This window comes from Typopeltis vanoorti, chromosome 16, assembly GCF_054136105.1.
Source record: "Typopeltis vanoorti isolate ZY-2024b chromosome 16, IOZ_Tvanoo_1.0, whole genome shotgun sequence".
NCBI classification, from domain to species: domain Eukaryota; kingdom Metazoa; phylum Arthropoda; class Arachnida; order Uropygi; family Thelyphonidae; genus Typopeltis; species Typopeltis vanoorti.
Window position 1 is genome coordinate 37851589 of NC_143564.1, and position 27566 is coordinate 37879154.

The 27566-nt window shown below is 35.7% G+C and overlaps 1 protein-coding gene across 1 annotated transcript in view; it reads right to left on the reverse strand.

Annotated features, from left to right (window-relative positions):
* tweek (transmembrane protein KIAA1109 homolog tweek) overlaps positions 1-27566 on the reverse strand; it is a 1221702-nt gene that overhangs the window by 311600 nt on the left and 882536 nt on the right. The window contains 2 exon segments of the mRNA XM_090406645.1: positions 11890-12037; positions 23737-23982. Coding sequence (XP_090262771.1) covers positions 11890-12037; positions 23737-23982 — 394 coding nt within the window.

Consider the following 27566-nt stretch of genomic DNA (forward strand, 5'->3'; position numbering starts at 1 on the left):
TGATATTAAAGCAACTTATATAACCATAAGAAAGAACATATTAGTAGCAGAGTTATGAAGGTAACTTAAAAAAACTGGCCTTTCTAGACATGTGTCTAGAAAGGCCAGTTTTTTCTTTTAAGTACAGGAATACCTCGATTATCGTGATTCTCGATTTATCATGGTTTGTAATTTGATACCAAAATTCCAATTATTGCGCTCCAAATTCGAATTATCGTGGCTGCGAGATGTAGCCCACTACATATGCAACCAGTTCGAGTCGCCACTCTCCAGGTATCTTGTAGCTCTCTTCGCTCTCTTGTAGCGCTTCGTTTTCATCCGACGGCGCCTGCTCACCAGTAACTGTCCGCCTTTGCCTGAAGTACATGTGGATATTTATTTCTCTTTTTATTTACTCCTACAATGAATGCTAAAAGAAACTAGGATGATATCAAGTCTACGGCTATGAAGAAGAAACGTAGAGTGATCAGTTTTGAAGATAAGTTGTATATGATAAATAAGTATGAGGCAGGCATAACCAAAGCCAAAATTGCAAGAGAGTACAGTCTAAATGAATCAACTGTTTGCCATATTTTAGACCATGCTGCAAACTATAAGCAACTAGGACAAAGTGCATCGACCTCGTCTGGGTCCTAAACTATGAAAAACAGAAGCCATCTTATGATTAAAATGGAAACGCTATTGTCAATGTGGATAGAAGATTGTAACCAAAAGAGAATTCCTCTTTGTCAAATGACTATAAAAACAAAAGCATTGAATTTGTTTGAAACTTTAAAAAGAAAGCAATTAGAAAGTGAAAATGATTTGGCATCAGTAGTGGAAGAAACTTTCTCTGCAAGTTCAGGGTGGTTTGATCGGTTCAAAAAGTGATCGAGCATTCATAGCGTTTGCATACAAGGTGAAATTGCAAGTGCTGATGAAAAAGCAGCAGCTAGTTTTCCTGGTGAATTGCAACAGATCATTGAAGAAGGAAATTATATCGATGATCAGATATTTAATGCTGATGAAACAGGCTTATTATGGAAAAAAATGCCCACTAAAACATTTTTAGCAAAAAATTAAAAATCACAGCCTGGCTACAAGGTTTCGAAGGAGTATGTAACACTTTTACTATGTGGCAACGTATCTGGAGATTACAAGATGAAACCTCTCTTTATTTATCGTTCACAAAATCCTTGCCTGCTTAGAAGTTTAGATAAAAATTTTCTCCCTGTTCATTGGAGATTCAATAGAAAAGCTTGGATGACAAAACTATTTTTGAGGATTGGTTTAAAAACTGTTTTTGTCCTGAAGCTGAAAGGTACTGCAAGTCATTAAATCTTGATTTTAAAATCTTGTTGATATTAGATAATGCACCTAGTCATCCAACAGCACTGAATGATTTGTGCGAAAATGTAAAAGTTATTTATTTACCACCTAATACCACTTCCATCATCCAGCCAATGGATCAAGGTGTAATCGCATCCTTTAAGGCATATTACCTACGAAGAACTTTTTCACAAGCAATAGAAAAGACTACAGGAGATGAAACTATGACTTTGACAGAATTCTGGAAGGCATTCAATATCAAAAATTGCATTGAGAACGTCAAGGAAGCATGGAGTGAAGTAACGTCTAGCAATCTGAGAGTGGCGTGGCAAAAGATTATTCTTCATTGTGCAAATGATTTTAAAGGATTTGAAAATGAAGTAACCCATGTTATCAATGACATAACTAAGCTTGGCTTTGATCTACGACTGAAAGAAATTGAAAAAGGTGATGTTCAGGACCTGCTTCAGTCACATGAGAAGGAGCTGGATGATGAAGATCTAATTAACCTCGAGAGAGAATATGCTTACGATGTTCAAGTCGATGATAATTATGAACAAATTGATGTGGCACCAAAGGAATTTACCCTCAAAGTAATAGATGAAATGTTTAGAATTGCTGAAAATTTTAAAGAGCCAAGTTAGCCGGTCTTGGGCGCGGTCAGTAGGGTTTTTTCCGCCAGTTTATCTGGCGTTTTTCATCCCGCAAACAGGCAAACCGGCCCGTGAACATACGCCTCTACAGTCAAAAATATGTCCCCCCCAGCGGCAGACCAGGCGACGAGTCGGTTGGGAGTAGTACTAACAAGAAGTCGCATCTAAAGTAACACGCAGACCCTGCATGGAAAGCGGGAATAACGCGTAGAAGAAGAAGAAGAAGAAGAAAATTTTAAAGAAAAAAATCTTGAACGGCGATCCTAATCTTGAGCGATCAATGAAAGTTCATCAAGAAATTGAAAATTCCATCCGTTGCTACCGAGTTTTATACGAAGAAAAAAAGAAAGAAAAAATTTCACCAGACAACTCTACACCAATTTTTATCCAAGAAAGAATAATTGTATGTACTCCTTATATATAAATAAAGATTAAAGAATAATCTTGTTTTTCTAAATGAACCTTCATTTTTTACTTAACACGTTTAACATATTTTTTTTTACTTCATATATAAAATTTAATTAATAGATCTGAAAAATCCTTGGCAATGATCACCCATTTTAAATGCATTATTTATCCCGATTATCGCAGATTTGATTATTGCGGTATTTTTCGTGGCAACAATAACCGCGATAATCGAAGTATTCCTGTAGTTTATGCAAAACTGATTCATATGTGAAGATACATTGAAAAACTCTCTTATCTTCCTCCTTACAATATGGTATTCTAAAAACTAGTTAATGGAGTCATCAACTCAGTTTAACTAAGCTTCCCTCACAAATGAGCTTAACCGTATTTGTCCACACCTCCTTATCTAATGGTTAGAATTCTTAATACTATTACCTACATGCTACATGTCAGGAACATATCAGGAAAAAAGCAACTGGAAATTTAAAGAAATGTAAACTATACATAGCTTTCAAATCCCATATCAAGCTGGCTGCCCTTATCCATCATCCTAAAGGCAAACTCTTTCCTTTCTCAGTTCCATATATATATATAGGATTCCTTGTATTTGCAACTTATCATATTATGGACAAAATATAAAGATCTGTCAGAAAGAACATAACATAGGAAATCTATCTTATTCTACTTCTCAAAGACTGGTTGGCGCTAGCAGCACATCATAACATTCTATCCTATACTCTCTTTTTGATTTCCTCATAGCATTTAGCTCAGTTATTAGTGTTAAGTTGCTTAGGAAATTATTGCTCTGCCTCTTGGCTTCTTCCTTTCTAACATCTCTTCCAATATTTCGATAAGCAGTCTTTCATGTGTCAGATTAGGTCAAATTAGGTGTTTTCTTCTCTTATCGATGTAGTTCATTAGTAACTGCTCTTCTTGAACTGTTTAAAACTTCCTCATTAGACCACATAATGCTATACTATGCTATACAGCAATCCCTCGATTAATGCGCCCTCGATTGGTGCGTCACTTTTTTTTTCGAAACCCAAATTCGATTAGAGTGCCTATATACATCTTAAAAATAAATGTTATAGATTTTAAAAATTTTAGATCTATACATTTTTTATGGCTAACTATTTTAAAAAAATCACTCACCAGGATGAAATAAATTAGTTACTGATTTGAAACATTTTACAAAGTTATTTTTTAATGGCATACTACATTATTTCCATGTACACTATGTTCCAAATTTACAGCCAACATTTATGTCGTCTTCTTTACAAAGCAGTTTGCTGAACATATCTCGTGCAATTGTTTTCCTTACTTTTTATTTTAAATTATTTTCCTAACCTTTCATCATGAGTAAAAGAATTAGTGAGCAAAAAATAGAAGTGTGAAAATGATTCAAAAAGTAATCTGATTGGAAGAAAAACTTGAAATAATAAAGAAAAATTAACAAGGTGAGTCCAGAGCAAAGATAGGACAAGAACAAAAAATGGGTGAATCAACTGCTGAATACAAAGAGAAAGGTAAGGTTGCTTCAAGTTCATCATGCATGCACACGAAATCAAAGTATTATAATGATTGAATTAGAGAGACGTCTTTTTACATGGATTGAAGATTGTAACCAAAAACGGATCCTGCTAAACACTGGCCTTATTAAATCAAAAGCATTATCTCTTTGTAACTTGGAAAGAAAAGGCTATCAATGATGGAAAAGGAGAAGAATTCCACATTAGTGGTGGGTGATTTGAGCATTTCAAAAAGAGAAATAGCCTACATAATGTTCTAATCACAGGCGAAGCTGCAATTGCAGATAAGGAGATATCCAGAGATTTTGAAGAAAATTGTGTAAGAAAGGGACTGGGACTATTGTGATCAACAAATATTTAATGTCGATGAAACTGGCCTTTTTTTTGGAAGCAAATGCCTTCCAAGACTATTCTAACCAAATCAGAGAAATCCCAGCCAGCTTATAAAGTTGCAAAGTCGAATGAAATTACTGCTAACAATATGCAAGCCATTTGGAAGCTTGCATATTGTTAGCAGTAATTCTTCCACATTGATTTTAGAGGCTTTTCATATGAATCTAAGTTAATTAAATCTCATTCTGAGAAGTTGAATGATTCTGACCTGCTCAATTTAGATGCACAGCAGGAAGATCCTGAAGAATATGAAGAAAATTTAATCACTGACAAGCCCAAAGAGGTTTTACAGAAACAATTTGAAAATATTTTTTGTATAATCGAAGTTTTTAAGCAGCAATGCTTAGAGACTGACCCTGGTGAAGAGAGAACCAGTAAAACTTGCAGAAGAGGCACTAGGGCCATACCGTCAGTTGTATGAAAAAAAGAAACAGAATGCCCGCCAAACTATGTTAGCTCAATTCTTTGTTAAGAAGCAGAATAATAAATTTATATTCTGAATATGTTTTATTGTCTTTGAGCTTCATGGATTTCCTTTAACTAGGCCTGAGACATACCCAAATTCTTTTATAAAAAAAATTAAGGTTCAAAAAAGAAATTCATCATCATCATCAAATTCCTGCCATCATCATCAAATTCCTGCCATATCATATCCTGTACACCCTCAAGGGGTGTACAGGATATGATAGTACTACATGAAAAAAATTACATCATTATTAATTTCCTATCTACAATTTTCCTCCAAATCAGTCTGTTACTTGTCAAGACTCCAACATTATCAGATCTTATATTTCTATCGTCTAAAGCACTTTGTACCGTATCAATCCACCTATAACTTGGTCTTCCTCTGGGTCGTTTTGCTGCCAACCTGGCAGAGAACACTTGTTTTGCTAATCTTTCCTCGCCCATTCTGTTTAAGTGACCATACCACCTGAGATTAGCTCTGCTAACGCATTCCTGGATGCTGACAATGTCAAGTTCTTTCCTAATATCCTCGTTTTTAATATGATATTGCCATTGATGCCATCTGTTCACGCCTATAATCTTTCTCAGGACTCTCATATCTGTGGTCTCTAGTCTTTGGTCAAGTGTTTTACTTCTGACCCAGCTCTCAGATCCATAAGTTAAAACTGGTTTGAACACTGTCTTGTTCACAGCTAATTTAGTGTTCCGACTAATTTCTCTCTTATTCCATATGAATTTATTCAATTGACTTCCCACCATACCAGCTTTGCTGATTCTGTTGTCTATTTCTATATTTAATTTACCATCTTCAGTAAAAATCGTGCCTAAATAGCTGAAATGTTTTACTTGTTCCACAGGTTCTCCATTCACAACACAGTTTACATTTTCAATGATTCTGCCTATTTTCATTGTCTTTGTCTTTTTATTGCTGACCTTCATACCATATCTATTACAACAGCTATTCAATTTAGTCAGAGAATCTTGCAGACTTGTAGCAGATTTATTTAGAAGTATAACATCATCTGCAAAAAGCAAAGAGCTGACATTAACTTCTCCAATTTTGATATCATGTTTAATACCACTTTCCTTCATAATGTGATCCATATAGATAATGAATAACAGAGGGGATAATGTACATCCTTGTCTCACACCAGATTTAACATTAAACCATCTTCCTGTACTTCCTTCAATTCTAACTGCTGACTTACAACTCAAATAAAGACTAAGTATTGCTTGATATAATGCCCCATTGACACCATATAACTGCAGCGTATTGAATAGCTTCTCTCTTGGCACCTTGTCATATGCCTTTTCCAGATCGACAAAACTTAAATACAGATCTTTGTTATATTCCCATGCTTTCTCGACTATTTGTCGTAAAGTGAAGATCTGATCCTGACAGCCTCTATTTGGCCTGAATCCAGCTTGTTCTTCCCCAAGCTTTTCTTCCACAATTCTTCTCAACCGTTTCTCAAGTATACTTGCATAGATCTTGCCAGGAACACTCAGTAGGGAAATACCTCTGTAATTCTCACATGCAGTTTCATTTCCCTTTTTATATATGGGTACTATGAGCTCTACTCCAGTCATCGGGAATTCGTCCCTCTGTCCAAGCTTTCTGAACTATGCAGTGCAGCCACTGTAAGACTCTTATACCACCATACTTCAGCATTTCTGGTCGAATATCATCTAATCCTGCTGCATTTCCACATTTCAAGCCTTTGATGGCTTTTTCTACTTCTAGTATGGATATGTATTCCTGACTGCATGCCTGGTCAGTGTTTTTTACCACTGTGCTGTCATCACTGCTTGTTTCATTTAGCAGTTTTTCAAAGTAATTACTCCATACTTCAAGGATATCTTTTTCTCCCGTTTTCATGTCACCTTTATCATCTCTAATTCCTTTTACAGCACTCTTTCCTCCATTCTTAAGCTTCTTCAACAACCTCCAGAATATTTTGCCACCTTCTTGATATTTATTTTCTATATTCTTTATTTTCTATATTCTATATTCTCGCAAATCTGCAGGAACAGGTGTTGAAGAACCCTGGCATTTGAATTCGGGCTTTGTTCGTGGAGTTGCTAACTGTAGTCAAGCCCTGGATAACAAGGGTAGCCAATGGTAGGCCGTATGTATGGCAGCAGGATTCGGCCCCTTGCCACACCTCTGGGAAAAGTCAAAAATGGTTGTCTGAAAATTTCTACGACTTCACCAGTCCAAATGTTTGGCCTCCAAACTCCCCAGACCTTAACCCCATGGATTATTTTGTATGGGGCGCAGTTGAAAAAGACACCAATCGCACTTCCAGTAATACAAAAGCCCAGTTAATGGATAAAATTAAAACAGTTTTTGCGGCCCTTCCCAGGGAGACTAGCATCAGCTTGTTCGAGGTTCCGAAGCAGAATTGAAGCTGTGATCGATGCTAATGGTGGTTATTTTGAGTAAATCTTGTTGATAGTATTGTAATTAACTCTGCCTGTAATGTTTTTTGTCAATTCATTAAATTTAATAGATACAAAGAAGATTTTCTTTTTCCTTACGAAACTGTCAAATTTATCCCGAACACCCTGTATGTTTTCACCAGTCCCATTTTTAGTCGAATGCTGAATCCATTATGAGCAAAAATGCTTTTTCTATTATAGAATGCTTTTTTGGGGACAAGCTGATTTTTGGTTTTATATCTGACTGGTTTTTTCCATATTCCATGATGAAACTATCAAGGTATTTAAAGGAAGTTACCTGATGTATTGGACTGTTATTTATTTCCAAGGTTATTTTTATGGGATTCAATTTACTTTGATTAGATTGGTAGTTAATTTTTAATTAATAATTATGTTTTAGGCTGTGCTCTAAAAATTTCTTCCATCTTTGTCAGAGTTGATTTCGTCCTCATCAGCATTAACTGCTACATCATCTCAAAGTCTTCTATCTTCCATCTTTGTCAGAGTTGATTTTGTCCTCATCAACATTAACTGCTACATCATCTGCAAATCATAGTCAATTAATTTCAATTCCATTTATCTTAATTCCTGTTTCTATTAGTTCTGCTTATTTATTTATAGCTTCTTCATTGTAGAGATTAAATAGTATCAGAGAAAGAGAACATCTTTGTCTTACACTTACACCTTTATGTATCTTTGATGTTTTCATTTTGTTGTTTGGGATTCTTAGTGCTTGTAGAGATTAAATATGAGACTTCTATCTCTCCAATATATCCTGATTATTTTCAAGATTTGAAACATTTGGTTCCAGTCAAGCCAATCAAAGGCTCGTATAACTTTCAGTGATATTTTCAAAGCATGTGATATTAAACTTATTGTTTGATAATTTTCACACTTGTGTGCATTATTTATTTTAGGAATGGGAATGAAAGAGCATTGCGTAAAGTCTTTGGGAATGATTCTCGTTTCATATGTATTATTTATGATTTTGAATAGGTATGACACGGTTATATTTCCTGAATATTTTATTAATTCTGAGGAAATATTATCAACACTTGGTACCTTGTTAGAATACAATACTAAAATTTAGCACCCATTCAAATTCATCTTATAATATGGTTTGACCAGTTTTTGCTGCATCAAGCCTTGTTTTATCTTCTATGACCTCATTGTCCTACACCTTTTCCTTATAGAGCCTCTTCCAGGTACTCCTTCTATCATTCAAAAATTGCTTTCTTATCTATAAGAATGCTCCCATGTTTATTTTTGGTAATTATGCTTCTTTTTTTTGCTGTGCTGGCTCATTCCTTTTATAATGTTTTATGCTTTATTGAATCTCTCTGTCTTGGTTAACCTTTCTATTTCTTTGCACTTCTTTATATGCCACTGTTCTTTTGCTTCTTGACATTTTCTATTTATAATATTCTTTAGTTGTTTATATTTTTTCTTCGTTTCTTCATATTTGTAATTTCTTCTTTCAGCTGTTAGGTTCAGAATGTCTTGGATGATCCAAGGCTTTTTTATTGGCCTGTTTTTTACTCCTCTGCAATCATTTGCTGCTTTGATAACTGTGTCCTTAAAATGGATCCACTTCTCTTCTGTGTTTATCTTTCCACTCTTTATTTCTCTCACCACTAATTTTAATTCTTTCATCAGAGTGAAATTTTTAGGTTATCTATATTCCATTTGGACTGTTTCCTTGATTATGACAGCTTTTTGAATTTCAACCTTCATTTCATGAAACCAAATTGTGGTCACTGTCTACATCAGCTTCAGGGTAACTTTTGCATGATTTTATTTGATTTTTAAATCTACTTCTTGTTCGGAATATAATCTATTTGATACCTTCCTATATCCTCTGGTATTTTCCATGAATACTTTTTTTTTTAGTACCTCAAACCACCTGTTGGTACTTATCATGTTAAACTGGTAGCAGAATTCTGGAAACCTATCACCTCTATCATTTTGGCACTCAAGTCTATATTTTTTCACCTCTCTAACATCTTTTTTTACCTTATCCAATGACTGCCTTCCAGTCACCAATGATTATTTTCATTTTTTGGTCAGTTTTATCAAATACTCAATCCTCAATATCAAATACTCAAAAATGAAATCAATGCCAAACATACTTATTGTCAGTCAGGTCTGACAGATTATGTATGAACACAAGACTTTATTTTAGAATCAGCAACAGATTTCAAAAAATCAATCCAATCCCAATAAATACAAATGTGTAAAACTCCACAAGATATTCAAAACTGCAATTCTTTTATCATCTACTCAACAATTAAGGCTGCAACAGTGCTTTACATGTTGAAAATTAAGAAGCAATCAAATTGGAGACTAATTTAGAAGAAAACTATTGGAAAGAAAAGTGTCTGGAGGGAAACCGAGAGCCAAAGCTATCAGTTTTCCTTTTTACATCAGTTTCATGTAGATGAACAACCAAAAGATCAATTGAAACTAAAGGGCAATGATGACTGATGAAGGGACTTGGGAAGTGAGAGTACTGGATTGGTCATAGGATAAGAAGAGCTATCCATAACAAAGGTGGCCACATTGCCTCTAATTGTGGAAAGTGACCATGTAGTCTTGCCTTGGGAGATTATAAATGGGGAGATTCTGTCAAAAAGGGATATATGTGGAAATATAAGGCATATGATTATGACATGCTTAGGAGGAAGCTTGAAGCTGTGCCATGGCATACAACCCTGAAAGTAAAAGATGTTAGTAGTGCATGGGAAATATTTAAGGGATATATAGAAGATTATATTAAATTGCATACCTAAGGTAAGGAGAGTTAATCAAGAAAGACTTAGATGGATGAGTAATGTCATTAAGCATGAGCTGTAGAAAAAGAAAATGTTGCGGAGGATATTATTATTATTATTACGTGACACCTCCAGGAAGTACCAATGACTCATAGAGGGAGGGCAGCTACTTTACAACTCTCTGTCTCTACTACTCAATCCACCAACTACAACGAACCACAACTACCATCATCATCTACACCAGCACTATCTACCTCAACCACCACCACTAGTATTTTTCAAAGATACTCACAAACATCCATGCCCACGGTGGGATTCAAACTCACAACCTTTTTGCCGGAGAGTGGATATGCAACCACTTAGCTCAAGGTGAGTAGCAAACTTGTGAACAGTATGGTAGGGAAGGCAAAATCAAATTATAAGAAGAAACTAGCTTATCAAGCCAAAGGGAATTCCAAAGAGTTCTTTCGCTACACAGCAAGTAAGAGGAAGAATGACTATGGAAGAATATCCTTAATGAGTACTGATGGTTACTAGGTGACAGAAGCAGATAACATAGTTGAGGTACTGAGTGACTACTTTGCAAGGATATATCATACAAGTGAGGTTAATGCTGTGACTTGTGAAATAGACTTATGCGGGAATAGATGTGAATGAATTGGAGGTTTTTAGATATTGCAGATTCTCAATGTAAATACAGCTGTGAATGAATTGGAGGTTCTTAGATATTGCAGATTCTCAATGTAAATACAGCTGTGAGATTAGATTGGATATCAGCTTCCATTTTGCAGGAATGTGCAATGAAACTGGCAATGTCTCTAGCTAGGCAGTTTAATTTAAGTCTTAGCTCTGGTACAGTTCCAAGGGAGTGGAAAGAGGGCAAAATGATTCTCTTGGATAAGAGAGGTTCTAAGAATGCAGTAGCAAATTAAAGACCAATTAGTATCTCAGAAGTGGTGATAAAAGTATGGAAAAAACTGGCCAAAAAGAGAATTCAAGAATGGCTGTATAAGAGAATATGATACTCTATGAGGGGAAAATGGCCTTGTGAAGTGTCAGTCATGTCTTAGTAATTTACTAACTTCTTATTATAGAGAAACACCTGAGTTGGATAAAGGAAATGGCTACACAATATGCTCTTATGCAAATGAGAACAAATGGGGATGGATATGATATTGGTTATGTGGATAAGAAGGTGGCTGCTAGACCGATACCAAAAGTGGTATACGGAGGACAGAATCCAGGCAAAGGCTGGTGACAATGGTGTGCCAGAAGGTTCAGTGCTAGGACCACTGCTGTTTAATTTGTACATAAATGATATAGGAAATAACCTGAAAGGAAATATTCTGTTGTTTTTTTGATGATGCAAAATTAGGTGGAGTAATAGTGAATCAAGGTGATGTCGAGAGTTTGCAGAATGATTTAAATAAGCTGTCAGTATGAGCAAAAAATAATGGGTATAAGTTAATGGTCGAGAAATGTGAAGTTAGTTATTTTGGGATAAAGAGATTATAATCTGTGTACCACATTGGTGAAACTTTAGTCCAGGAAATAGATGAAGCTAGGGATTTAGGACTGGTTGTAGAAAGAGTTGAAGCTCAGAGGACATACTGCTAAAGATGCAATATGTCCTCTGAGATTACTTGACTACTGAAGAATACACTAACAAGAAGAGATAAGGAAGTTGTTATTTCTCTTTATAAAGCCTTCGTACATTCACATCTGGATTACTATGCTCAGGTCTGGTCTTCTGGGTTTCTTGGGGATGAGAAAGTGCTGGAGAGGATTCTGGGGCAAGCAGCCAAGATGGTGAGTGGTCTGTGGAATGTTCCCTATGAGGATAGACTGAAGATAAGTTGTACAAATTATTGTTTATTATGTCAACCTTCTTGCTTTTTTTTTCTGCATCTCTTACCTGACTTTTTAGCACCTCCATAGGGATGGAAGATATATAGAGAAAAATCAGCTAAACATCCAGTCATACTCAGTCCACCAATAGCTGTTTGATATACTGAATTGGAAGAATCTGCTGTGTTACGAGGCCCAGTTTCTTTTGCGTATCTGAGACCTAGGTTTTTAGGATAAAAATTTGAAAACATTTCTGTAATTTTATATAATTTAAAGATATGTAAAATATTTTCACATCAATATGATCTTTACACTTTGAAAATTAATAATTAAAGAAATGAAAGATAGAGAAATAAAATCACACATTAGCCAGGTTGTGCACATATGTTAGGTACGTGTGTGTATACACAGTCTTGCCATAAATATTATAACTTCAGCACATCCCCTAAGCTGCCCACAGATTTGCATGAGCCCGGTTCCATTAGTAGTGCTGTGTGCAGCCAACATTCACGTGTTTATCAGTAGGGAGGGAGAGTTGTATAACTGTACGGGTTAACATGCAGTAGGAAGTAGCTGTAATAGCACACTTCACAAAGTTGGAATGTAGCCACCTGTTATTTTCAACATGCTAAAAACATTCAGGATCAGTAGGATGCTTGTGTACTGGACTATTAACCATTATAATGATACAGAAGACATGTTTGACTGCCAAATAACAGATCGACCACACTGTGTAAGGACCCAACAGCATATGGGGACTGTGAAAGTGAATCTCTGCTGTAAAAAACTGTGAGAACACAGAAAGCGATGTCATAACAGATAAACACTTCACAGAGAACAATTTCACATGTACTAATTGATGACCTGAGGGTGAGAAAGCCTATTGTTGTTGTTCTACTGGGCACTTCCTAACACCACAACTTATGCAGCACAGGGTGATAAAATCAAAGGTATTTCTCTGGTGGTAAGTAAACAACTGACACATAGACATCTTCTTCACAGATGAGAAGGTTTTCAATGAAGATTTGTTTAACCATCAAAATGATTCAGTATATTCCTAGATGCTTGCACAATATGTGCATAGCATCCAGTATTCAGAGAGTCATCACTCTGTGTCAGTGATGGTGGAGGTGATGTATCAGGAGGTATCCAAGTTGCATTTATGCAAGACAGGGGTCAAACCTCTGCCAAAGTGTATCAAGACACTGTGCTGGAACCTGTGGTAAGGCCCCTGAACAACACCTTGTTTCATGGAAGGCAGTGGATCTTTTAACAAGACTCAGCTCCTGCACACAAGGTGAGGCAACAAAGCAGTGGCTGGAGGTGAATGTGCTTGACCACATATCACAATCCAATTGACTGACTGGAAGTTTTGATCAGAATTCGTTTGACTGCAAATTGTGGTCAGAACTTGATGGAGTAGCCTGCAAGAAATAACACCTGAACATCACCAGCCTGCAGGTGGATTTGGAGTGAGCAGTTGCAATGTTTCCACTGGATGTTATCCGTGCTGCCATTGATAAGTGGCCTCATAGACTTTGGGCGAGCGTGAGGGCAAAAAGGGAACATTTTAAAAACTGACTGCTGCTATATGTATGTTATACATGATGGATTATCAATGGTTTGTATATCCTGATAGCTGTAAATGATTTATTGAATAGACTAAGGGCCTATGCACTGTTCATGTTGTAACAGTATTTATGGCTAGACTAGTTGTGTATGTGTATCATTAATACCTAATTACAAACACACTTTTTTAATTATTTAGTTATTATTTTTTAAATAAACGTTAATACAATGGAAATTTAAATATGACCAGAAATTTCTACTGCTTCTCATAAAAAAATATGGGTTGGTGTCATTTTTGAATAGCCTTCCTCCTCCACATACTATAACTATATTTTGCATACAGTAGTAAACAGAATAGTACAAATATACAATATTAATGCCTCTTTAAACTGCCTGCAAAATTAAAGAACTTATTTAACTCCTCCATGGATTCCTTTCATTCCCTTGCCAACCCTGGAGTATATCTTATTCATTGCACCCATAGAACACCTTAGATAAGTGAAATTGGACATACAATTCCTGTCTGAAAAAGGAACATAAAATATATATTAAAATTTATAACTAGAAGGAACTGAAAGGAAAATATGAATAGGAAAAACTACATGAAAGGAAAATGGAACATAAAAGACACATTAAATTTTATAACTAAGGTAAATCTCGTCTTTCTGATCATGCCTTGGATACTCTAGACAAAAATGAGTGGAAATGTACCTATTCATTACATCACACCAAATCCTGGTATGAGCACAAATTTAATTAAAGAAGCCTGTGAAATTCTAATTAACCACCCTATTCTAAACAATAATGATGATTTAAAAAATCTCAAGAACATGGATGGCATATATTCTACCCACTTATCTAACAAGTCATTATAATTAAGACTGTATCTTAGCTTTAATGTATTATAATTAATAATATACTGATCCATAACACTTATTTTAAATACTGATTAGGCCACTATTATTGCTGTATTAAAGGTTAATATGAATTTGTTCTGTGGCCACGTAAAGTAGGATATATATTTCATGTATTTTTTTTTTTCACATTAGAGGTCAGGCCAGTAGAATAATGACTGATCAAATTAGTGTTATTTTGCCATACTATTTAAGATATTAACATGGTAGAAGTCTCCACAATTTTGGCAAAATGAGTGCAGATCACCATGTGACATTAAAAGAAAGCTTTCTTTATTATGTGTTTAGTTAATGTTTAAATTTATTTTTCCCTCACCAGAAGTTGAGCAAAGTAATAAGCATACCACAATGCATCATAATGTAGCCTGTTTCTCTTTGTATATGTGTGTGTATACATTCCCAGATGATAATGATTTTATTATGAAGGTCAAAATTGCATAATTTTAAATTAATGTAGATTACTGAATAAGCATGCAACAGTTCTACAGGACTGTTGTATGAATTACTTCATATTTCTTATTAAGCAGTCCTGATAAGATTTTCAAAGAAATCTATGTCAAATAGATCACAGGATACAAACAGTTTGTTTCAAGAGATTATTATTATTAATAATAATTTTTATAATAATTATGCATAACATAGTCCCTTATAGATGACAATTTAATTTCAAAAAAGCTAATTGGAAGTGTTTCGTGGAAGATCTTGACCACTCCATAGAACAGTCCCTCCAAACCCTTGAGTATCTCCAATTCATAAAAATACTGAGACCCCCCCCCCCCAAGGATGTTGCACAAACAACATTCCAGGCCTTTCCAGTGACACTGCCTGCCTCACGGTGGTGAATTTTGGAAATACCTTTTTTTTCCTTTCCAACTATCATTTCCGCATGATGCATAATGTGTTCCTGCAAATTTCACAGCATTTAGATCACTGGGTGGTGCTCCACAAGATCTTAAACAGGGATACTTTAATTTTGATCCTCCTTTATATAGAACATACTGTAATAAGAAATCCCACTGATAAATGGATGGTTATGGATTCTACAGTGGTGTTAAGTTGGACATGCTGGAATGAAGTTTCATTGTACACAAGGATGGTAAATATTCTATAAGCTGGCACATTTCCAGTTCTGTCCTAAAGAATAAAACGATACTAGGTATAATTCCTCATTGGGTTGTAGATAAGTCTTAAAAAGAAAAACAAAGGTATATCTGATTTGAATGAATATCTGATGCTTTGGATGGAAGAAAGGAATGGGTATTAGAATTACTGGTAGTGGTAGGCACAAACAACTTAGTGAGACAAAGAATGTGGAAAGAGATTTGAAGAAGTTGTTGCAGGAGGTGAAGAATAATAGCGTCACTGGGAAAGCGGTTATTTTGTTGACCAGATATGATAGTCATGAATTGAGAAGGACTGCTATGATACTGAATGACAAGATGGCTGAATTGTGTCAGGGGAAAAAGTATTTAATTTGTGATTGTATGGAGTGAATTTGAAGCAAAGTTAGAATGGTTTAAAGCTGATGGATGGCATATGAATGGGTTTAGTGTTGGATATCTGGAGCAGTTGTTGCTTGCTAAGAGTACACACTGTTCATACAAAATTAGTATTGCCAGGGGTCATAGAGAGAAAGTTAAGAAGCAGAAGCAGGTTGGGGAAAAAGAAGAAAACAGATACAAAGGTGAAGAAGTTATTATGGCAGGGCATAATGATGCAGTGTAAAAAGGTGGAGATGATAAGGATATGAATGGACAACAGAGACATGATCATGGAAAGATGGCTGGTCAACTTGAAGAAAGAGAATTGTACTATAGAAAAGAAAGTATAGAGTGATAGTGTTGGTGGGATGGCCTAAAAGAGTGTGGAATTCTTGTTTTTTTTTATTTTTTATTTTTTGTGGTATCCACTCATGAAAGGTTATTTTAAAACCAACAGTATATTTGTACTATGGGTGTGATAGCTAAGGATTTTTTCCTCCATTTTTATAAATTTTTATGTATTTTTTGTATTTTTTATACATAGTCTGGAAACCCTTCTCCAGAGCCCAATCATGGAACTTTTGCAAGCCACAGTGGTCTCACACTGGGTGCTGAACTGGGTAGTTCAAATCCAACCTAAATCTTAATAAATACTAATATAAAGAGTATCAGAAATAAAGAGGCTGAGTTCATAGCATCGAACAAGTCAGTATGCCCAATAGTAATTGTTATAAGTGAAACTTGGTTGTCTGAGAATAATGTTGTTAGGACTAGAAATGTTAGGATATAGAATTTTCTGAAAGGATAGAAAAGTGAAGAAAGGAGGAATTGTGTCCTTCAAGAGTAGAAGCAGAAAACAATAATATGTGTGAAGATTTCTGAACCCATTTGGTGTGAAGTAAAGATCAATACAAAACCATATCTCATAGGCCAAGGAATGTGGAGAGCACTGATTGTGAAATGTTTAGACAAATTAGTTGGGCAAGTAAAAAGAAGATGATCCTAATTAGAGATTTTAATTATAGGAATGTTAATTGGAAAGAAGAGATAGTGTATGGTAACAAGGAGAGTGAATGTGTTCAGTTTCCATAGAATAACTGGCCTGGCTGGCTGAGTGGTCAGCGTATCTGCTTTCCAGCCAAAAGGCTGCAGGTTCGAATCCTGCCATGGTCATGGATGTTTGTGATTGTCTGTGAAAATACTAGTGGTGGTGGTGGGCAGTAGATGGCATTGGTGTAGATGATACAGTTCGCTGTAGTTATTATTATTATTATTAAAATGGACAACTAAAAGGAGTCTTTAGACTCATTAAGGGAGATGCTAACATCACGTCAAGAACAACAATTCAACATTCACACGGTATCTATCATACTTTGCCTTGAACTCATTTACAGTCACGGCATCCACAACAGACTCTGACAGCTTATTCCACTCATTCACCACTCTCCAAGTAAAAAATCTAGCTCTAACACCCTTGCTAACCACACTCTTGCACAGCTTCCATGGATGGCCCCTAGTCCTCCCACCACCAGTCCTATTCTCAAAAATATCTTCTGAATTAATCTTATAGAAATCCTTCAGTAATTTGAATGTCTCAAGCATATCGCCCCTTTTCCGCCTATCAGCCAATTTCTGCAACCCACAAATCTTCAACCTGTTCTCATAAGGTTCATTCCATAGACCTGCTATCATCTTGGTCACTCGTCTCTGGACCCTCTCCACTTCCTCCCCATCACGAAGAAACCCTGGCGCCCATATCTGGGCACAGTAGTCTATATGGGGTCTTATCAAGGCTCAATACAGAGGAACAATAACCTGTTTGTCTCTGCTCGTCAAAGTATTTTTCAGCAACCAAGTGATTTGATGAGCTGATTTAGCCACTTTTGCGATGTGCCCTCTAAACTTCAACTCCTTATCCACCAACACTCCCAAATACCTGGCCTCGTCAATCTCCTGGAGTACAGTTCCACCAATGTGATATACTGCTGCCAATCTTTTTATCCCAAAATGCATAACCTTACATTTTGCCACATTAAATTGACATCCATTCTCCTTAGCCCAGCCCTCCAAACTATCCAAATCATCCTGCAAAATTTTGACATCCCATGCATTCACTATTGCTCTACCCAACTTTGCATCATCAGCAAACAAAGGAACAGTTCCTGTCAGATCCTTTCCTATATCATTAACGAACAAATTAAACAGTAGTGGTCCAAGAACAGAACCCTGCGGCACACCACTAGTCACAAGCCGTCTTTTGGACTCTACTCCTGAATAAACCACTCTCTGATATCTCTCCATCAACCACCCTCTTATCCATCTCACCAATTCTATATCCATCCCCATATGCTGCAGTTTACTAATTAGGATTCCATGTGGTATCCTGTCAAAGGCCTTAGCAAGGTCCAGTAGAATCACTGTAAACCCATTACCCTTATCCAGTTCAGCTGTCACTGTGTTATAAAACGTGAGCAAGTTACTGAGGCATGATCTACCCTTCACAGAACCACGTTGTCCCCCATACAGTATCCTATTTTCATCTGTCCAATCCTATATTTTTCTCGACTAATTTCTCCAAGACCTTGACAACGATTCCTGATATGCTAATCGGTCGGTAATTTACAACAGCGGTCTTGGAACCTCCTTTATGCAGTGGAACTATTTTCCCCTCTTTCCACCCCCTTGGGACTAACCTAGACCCGAGACTCAAATTAAACAAAATGGTCAAGGGCACTGATGGACAATTCTTTAGCCGCTTCACATACGACACAAGGTGATATATACCATCCAATCCCACAGATGTATTGACATTGAGGTTTTGTAATAGACTACTCACCTCCACTTCATTCACCACAATTCCCATATAATCTATGGGTTCATTCATTCCCAATATCACCACCTGGATGATATATTCTTGTAAAGTGCTTGCTCTGTAATTCAACTATATCAACTGATTCGGTTACCTCCCTACCACGGCATTCTTTAAAATCATTCTGCCATATACATTTTTTCTTTTACTTGCAACATATCAAAAAAACTGTTTGCGATTCTCTTTAGCTTCATGGCTAATGTTCTTTCATAATCCGTTTTTGCTTTTCTTACCACACTCGTTACCCGTCTGGCCTATGCTTTATACCATTCATGCCTGCTGGTCACCTTTCTCCTTAAATTCCCTCCATATTCTGATAGGACTCTCTGAAATAACTGAGTGTTTTATGGGACATTACTGTAATGGGTATTCCTTCCAAGAAGGTAACCATAGGAGATTTTTTCAAGATGTTACTCGATATTTCACGAAGAATATATCACCACAGTGATTTAAGAGATCATGTTAATCTCTATAAACTTTTTTTTTTTGAATAAAGACAGATCACGTTTTCCTTATTGAATTTTCACCTTTATAGATAATGCAAAATGGTGAGACATCAGATGCTTTCTGTTTTTTATAATGATGATGATGTATTTTTGTTCCTGTGCTTGGTCAGAGCTTTGTTAAGAGTGACTGTAAAATTTGAGAGTGAACAATTCCTGCTCAACACGACTTTTAGTTCAGCAGCAGAAAACCCTATCCATCATGGAACTATATCTCCATATAGCTCTGTGGTGGACCAAACATAATTATTATCACCACAAAGAGTAAGCTTGGAGTCCTGTTCTCACATCATAAAAAATGAAATTTATTACATCACTTACCTTAGCAGGTAAACCCACTAGCTGAAATCCCCTGGCTGAGCCATCCAGGAACATCTGTCATGTTAAAGCAGGGAGTAAGTGAAAGAAATACATGCAGATTACTAGGATTTTGCTTTACAGATATCCATGGGGTTTCGATGCATGACAAACCCACCAGCAGGACATTGTTTTCACGCTGGTGGATCTTGAGAAAATCAAAGCAGAAAAGACTCAGAGAAACAGAATGAAGAATACATGAAAGAAAAAAAAATGCAGAATAGAATAACAATGAAAACGGCCAACACCATCAATGTGAGATCTCCTCCATCAAGAATATGTATGAATGAACTGGATGGAAATGAAGTAGGACCCACAATGTGAGTCCTGCTATAAAGAACTGGTTCAAGAACAAATGAAATATATCATTATCCATGAAGACCAGGAAAAAATTCACTATATCTCAACCCAATCTATACCTGTGGTATGTGATGTTCTGGAATTTTTTTTAGTGGAACCTGTGGCATAGTAATTAAATAATAAAGCAACACGTAAAAACCACAGTGATATCTTTAATTAGTAAAAGGACAGATATTTCGTACTAAAATTAATAGTACATCTTCAGTGTCTGTAACAGTAATAGGAAAATACGAGCAAAACGTGCAGTGGATCACCTATTAAAATACAATTGTTACCGCGTGCTAGGAAATAATAGAAATAACAAATTGAATCTATTAAGATAAATGGTTTTTTACATAAGATAAAAGTCTCCCAGATCTTTGAGAGAGACATACCGTCATTTCTATTTAAATTCGGTCAGTGTAAGTAGTTTCACAACTTTCTTTGAATAAGCATTCATATTTGAATCTGCATTTATGAAGGAGAACTGCTTTATCCCACTGGACACTATGAGTAGAGTCAATACTGTACTGCGCCACACCAGACTTCAGAGATTTGTTATAATCAATATAATATTGATGTTCTTTTATTCTTTTTCCCAAAGAACGGCAAGTTTGTCCAAAATAAGAGACTTTGCATTCGCAAGGTATTTGATAAATGCCAGCCAAAGAAGACAGTTTATCCTTTGTAGAAGGTAATAAAGAAGAAATTTTGTTGATAGGCATATGTTGGAATCAATCGATACTTTTTCAGAATTCTACTTATAGGTTCTGAGATTCCTGGAATGTACGGAATAGGAACTCTGTGGACTGTTGAAGAAACTGTATTTTAATAGGTGATCCACCGAACATTTTGCTTGTATTCCATTCCTATTACTGTTACAGACACTGAAGATGTACTATTAATTTTAGTACAAAATACCTGTCCTTTTACTAATTAAAGATATCATTGTGGTTTTAACGCGTTGCTTTATTATTTAATTACTATGCCACAGGTTCCACTAAAAATCAGAATCATCATCCTTCATGGGGAAGAGTTTACTAAACTAACAGGAAAATTAGGAAAATTATCGGTTCCACAAGGTAAGCTTTGAGCACGGAATGCCTTCCTCAAAAAGTGCCGTGATACTAAAGTTATTCCCACTTTTGCTAGATTTAAAGAAACAATTCGGTCTCCTGGAGCCCACTCTATTTATATATGCGCAAGTTTTTCCTTAATTCATAATCAACTTCATACTGCCAAAAAAGAATTAGCCTCAATTATCAATTCTATATCAGTTCTCAAAGAAGACATTTCAGCTGTTCTTAATGAAGAATTACTGGATATTGTTCTTCGCTTATCAAAACAATCCTTATCCCGGTCTTATGAGAGAAATTTTCAAAATTTTATGCAAAAATACAACACTTTATATAACAAGCAAAAGAAAAACCTTACCTCTGGCAGTACGTCTACAAATAAATGGATTGTAAACATTTCCGATCGTCGCCCATTATCCACTGCTGAAACCAGTGCTTTAGCAAAGGGCCTTGATTTTGCTGTTATTCCTTCACGGATTCCTTATCTTGATTTCTTACATAATATAGAACGTAATCTATCAGGACTTCCTAGCGAAGATGCCAACAAACTACGTTTTGAAGTTGTGATTCCATTATTCAAAAGCAAATTATCTCCATGTAATTTATTAAATGCTGAAATTAAAGGTCTAACTTCTTTAAGAAAAGATAACACAATATCCATTTTTAAGGCTGATAAAGGAAAAGCTATTGTAATCATGAATAAGACTGACTATGAGATAAAAATATCCAGCCTATTTGAAGACAGCACGACCTACCAAGAGATCACATGTAATCCTACTAATTCACAAATTAAACAACTAAATAAATTACTTGATGAGGTTATAAGTTGGGATCCTAACTACATGGATAAAATACGCATCTACTTTGGAAGAACTCCTCGTTTTTATGGACTCCCAAAAATCCATCAAGAAAGCTGTCCTGTACGACCTATTGTAAATTGCATTGATTCTCCAACTTATCAGATTGCAAAAGTATTATCACGTTCCTTAAGTGCTCTCACTGGTCATTCCAGATCCTATATAAAAAACTCAACCGATTTTCTTGAAAAAATCAAGGATATTAAAATTACAGATTCTGAAATATTAGTCACTTTTGACATCATTTCTCTGTTCACCAATATCCCGTTAACCTACACAGTCAATTCTTTATATGAAGATTACCCTCCAGATATCACAAGGATATTCGAATATGTCATCCACTCAGGTTATTTCAGTGCGAAAAACAAAATCTACAAACAAATTGAAAGTACTGTCATGGGTAGCCCTTTATCTCCACCTTTGGCAAACTACTATTTGAAACAATTCGAAGATACTATGTTCTCATCCATTCATCCTCAACCATCTCTTTGGTACCGTTACGTCGATGATGTTTTTGCTGCTTTGGCCACACACTGAAGATGAACTTTCCACTTTTCTACAATGGATAAATAACTTTCACCCATGCATCCAATTCACTATGGAAAAAGAAAACTCTGGTACATGACCATTTTTGGACATCCTCCTTACTAGAACGTCTTCTGGTACCTTATCTACAAGCGGCTCTCGAAAACCCACATTTACTGGCAGATACATTCACAAAAATTTGGCATTCTTACTTAAATCTCTAATGTATACAGGACATAAAGTTTGCTCTTCCCCAATAATCTTACAACAAGAACTTTCCATCATTAAAAAGTTAATGGAATCAAATGATTACAACTCCAATCAAATCCAACAGATACTTGACTCTTATGTTCCACCACCTACAGTTTCTTCAACAGTCCGCAGAGTTCCTATTCCGTACATTCCAGGAATCTCAGAACCTATAAGTAGAATTCTGAAAAAGTATCAATTGATACTAATAAAATATATATTCTTATCAACAAAATTTCTTCTTTATTACCTTCTACAAAGGATAAACTGTCTTATTTGGCTGGCGTTTATCAAATACCTTGCGAATGCAAAGTCTCTTATTTTGGACAAACTGGCCGTTCTTTGGAAAAAAGAATAAAAACATCAATATTATATTGATTATAACAAACCTCTGAAGTCTGGTCTGGCGCAGCACAGTATTGACTCTACTCATAGTGTCCAGTGGGATAAAACAGTTCTCCTCCATAGATGCAGATTCAAATATGAACGCTTATTCAAAGAAAGTTGTGAAACTACTTACACTGACCGAATTTAAATAGAAACGACGGTATGTCTCTCTCAAAGATCTGGGAGACTTTTATCTTATGTAAAAAACTATTTATCTTAATAGATTAAATTTGTTATTTCTATTATTTCCTAGCACGCGGTAACAATTGGATTTTAATAGGTGATCCACCGAACGTTTTGCTTGTATTCCATTCCTATTACAGACACTGAAGATGTACTATTAATTTTAGTACAAAATATCTGTCCTTTTACTAATTAAAGATATCACCGTGGCTTTTACGTGTTGCTTTATTATTTGATGTTCTGGAATTGAACACTTCCCATTTAGGGACCATGGGATGCCTTGAAGATAATCACAGTCTCACATACACAAATACGTTAATCTACTGAAATCAATGGCAAAGAGGGTGTAGGCCATTATCTCTATGAAATGTAGTGAAACATATTGGACTGGTGTACCAATTTCAATGTTATGTCAGCATGTTTGTGCATAAAAATCACAAAATCACTTGTGTTAGGGGAAGAAGAAGTGATGAAGATATTTATGTCATTATGCAAGTATTCATAACCAAACATCAGTGAAAGTATTTTTTTTTTTTTGCAAGTGAGTGTATGTATAATAGTAGGTTAAAATAATATCAGTAATAATTAGGACAGGATTACAAAAACCTACCTTTAAACTTTATAAAACTCGTTGATTCAATCCCAGGTGCAATGTTAGTATACAAATCGTCTTCAGCTCTCTTGGAGGAGAATACTAAATCAACAGATGGCAGACGTAAAAGACACTCTACACGAGAAACAGGGAGGCAACTGAACCGCAGAATAGATGGCTGCATGCGGAAGTACACAATAACATCTACAGGAAATGATGCATAGGCATACTGGCTTGGAGTAACAAGGGATGTAGTTCCTGGTTCTGATTTATTGGGATCTATAATGCAAAGTGTGTGAAATTAATAGAAGTATTATATTATTGAATTTTTTTATTTAAAAAAAGTAGCTAATACTGTTTTGTTGATCTCACTCAATTGGGTTACTATAAATATTGATATTACCTCTGAAAGAAGCTGAAAATGCAAACATGTAAATCTGCAATATCAGTATGTCCTAGTATTTTCATTCCCGTTAGGGAAAACAAAATATAAAACATAACACAAAATAATAACAACACTGTTTATAAGAATTTTCATGATGCTGCAGCTCTGATAATGACAATATTGTTAAACTTTGATTAAACAGAATTCCAAAAATTCTGAATGTATCACAGTTTAACAAGAAAAAAAAAGGGGGGGGGGGGAATTTCCTTAGCAAAATGCTTGCTTCTGAGTGTGTACTTCTACCTTATAAATAAAGGAAGGAAAGGGAGTTATTTATGCAAAGGTCAATAATATGGAATAATTCAAAGTTTGTCTATTTATAAAAAAAAAAAAACTTTCTCTATAAGTGATAAAAGAGTAACCTGTTATGCAAAGCCAGTAACATAGAATAAAAAAAAAAAATCTATAAAATGTGTTATGTAGTATCCTGATCAGTATTGAAACTTACATGTTAGCACCATGATTGCATTTTTCATCGCAAACAAAGGGTTGAAGGTCATGTAAATGCCAAATGAAGGAGGGATCAAAGCCCCAATCAGACACGTGCACAGGCCACGTGGGGTAGCAGTGAAAAAAATTTAGCATACGCTATTGAGCGAGGACCACGTGAGTGATATACTCTAATTCGTTGGACGAGTTGCAGAGATAGCAGTGATTTGCCGAAAGGGGGAAGGATATGAAAAGGTAAGCAACCCCCCCCCCCTCAGCTCTCGGTTTTTTTTTCATTGGTGTTCATGCAGTTCCTCGAGCGGCAGTAGGAGGTCTCATCTTCACTGGGCAGAAGAAGCAGCCTCGGCCGACAAAAGTCCTAGGGGGGTTATCAGAAATGAGCGTATGCCTATATCCGGCGGACGAAGGCTAAAACAAAGATTCGTTCTCCTGATTATATGAAGGAAGAGTCAACTTCCCACCTGGTCCGGATACAGCAGAAAGGTGTTAGCCATACCAGAGTGGTGCAAGCAGTTCGCATGGATCGAAAGAATACTTCCAGTTCGAGCGCCGACCAATCTGAGCAGTAGGACACTCGATTCAGCCAGAAGTCGTCAGGGAACTACAAAATACTGTGTGAAAGCCTTGGTGAACAGTATTGTTATAATTTCTTTATCCTTTTATGTGTATGAGTTTCAAACTTGTTATAGGAAGGTTCCAAAGACATTGGGGGGCACGTGTTTCTGATAATGGGAATGTTTCATGCTAGGACAGTAGCACGCTAAGAAAAAGAATGCTTGGTATATCCTACAGAGAACTTAGTAAATGAATTACTGAACTGGCTAAGGCATTGCATAAGGTATGAGAGAGAGAGAGAGAGAGAGTTTTAGTTGATATATCATGATGTGTTATTAACGTTGAATGAATGAGTATATCAGTGAAATAATGGAAAAAAGTGTAGTATTGAATTTTGGGGAGTAACTGTTTACCAAAGAAGGAATATTTGCCTATGTGCAGACTTTAGAAATTTGTCACATGAGTGGGCCTATTTACTAAATTTTAACTAATAATGATGTTCTTGTATAATGAATGATTAGTGCTTAGTATGAATTTTATATGAGTTGTAAATTATATTTGTGAGTCAATTAAATCCATGCTAAAATTTGAGAATTTGTGTTTTCTGCATGATAGAATCCAATGCACCACCTGAAATAAGATTAGCATACGAACCTAAGCGGGAAACAAAAGGGTTAGGAGATTTAGGCTACGATTGCAGTCCATAAAGCTGTTATTGTAGATCTCTGGAATCATCTCCTGATTAAGACTTCCCAATTTAATATATTTACCTTAGGTGGCACAGTATAAAATAAATATTCCTAAAGTTATAGGAGATGTAATTCCACAGAAGTTTCCATGCAGAGTTACCTCTATCCAGGGTCAACCCTTATGCTTGGAGGTACCACGTGACTCTTTTGGACAATTTTCCGAGTTCTAAATGTAAATGTTAGTGTAAAGAGAAAACGGGGATACAACAATATACCTAACAATTTTATAAGAGAACAGCAGCAGTGGTTGTGTGAACAAGACATGCAATTCATCAGCTATAAAAAATAAGTTTTTTAGTTATTATTATTAACATTAGGCCACCATGGAGGCAGACTTACGATAGGTAGCTACTGCCCAATGAGTAACATATCTATCATGCTGAACTTAAATCGATTCACACTCTTAGCATTCAAAATATAAAATCCAGCAATGAATTCCAATCAACTATACTACAACTCTATGTATAAAAAATCTACTCCTCACTCCTAAATTCACTGCACTCATATAATGTTCATTGATGGTGATTGTTTGTTCTTTTTCTCTTCTCATCCATTTCATATAATTTCTCTATTAATCTGATAAAATTCCCTCCTTATTGTAGAGATTTCTAGTATATCAACCTCTCTACTGCCTGTTCACTAAACCCCAGAATTTAGATTTCTCAACCCCACCCCCCCAAAAAAACCGTCCAGTTTTCTAACCAAGTGATTAAAATGTATGTACAAATAATTTATTTATTTACTTTGTGATTAGGCTTATAAAATGGAATGAAGCTGCACTTAGAAAACAAACACAAGGCTATGCATTAATACTTTAGTGGCTAATTAAATTATGATCAATTAAACAATTTAGGTGAGCCATGGAGCTTATTCATAATGTTTTCAGCAATAATTCTGTTTTTCATAATTCATAATTTTGATCCCTTGGCTTTTAATTTATTTCATTTAATTATGTTTTGTTCCTACCATTTCATATTTCCATAAACATTTCTTGATTTCTTATCTTTCACTTTGTTTTCCAACCTCATACTATTTTTGGTGCAATTTTAAATGCAGTACTATATAAAATTACCCCTACTTCCAAGATATCCAGGCATGTTTTTTTTTTACTATTTACATACATCGAAATTTCCATTTAAAGAAACTTTAATTAATACATAGGCTATTCTATGTATTAATGTTTTAATACATAGAATACCTCCTCCTTCCTCAAAAAGTTAAACCATGCTCACACAGTAGTAGTCTGTGGGCACATGTACTTACCTCTAAACCTGGCTTGTGATGGGTACTGAAACAAAACCATCCATCTATTATCTTCCTCAGATAAGCTCTGCAGAAGCTTTGAGGAAGAAAGCAGAAATGCTACCCAAGCAAACAAATAAGTATATCAAATGTACTCAGTAAGTTGTATACTGAATTTTTGTAGAGAAGTAAAATATCAGTAATAAATACAGCTTGGGGGAGACCACACTCCTACCAGGCACGTCCCCCAGGTGGCAGATGGGGGAAACCCAAATGGGTTGCTCTGAATAAAGAATAAAGAGCCATGGACCAAAGGATGTAGCAGAGGCATGGCAAGCTGGCTACATTATTATGCCAGTAACTTTCATGAGCAGGAGAAAGTCTACAAACCGAGATAGTGCTACTGC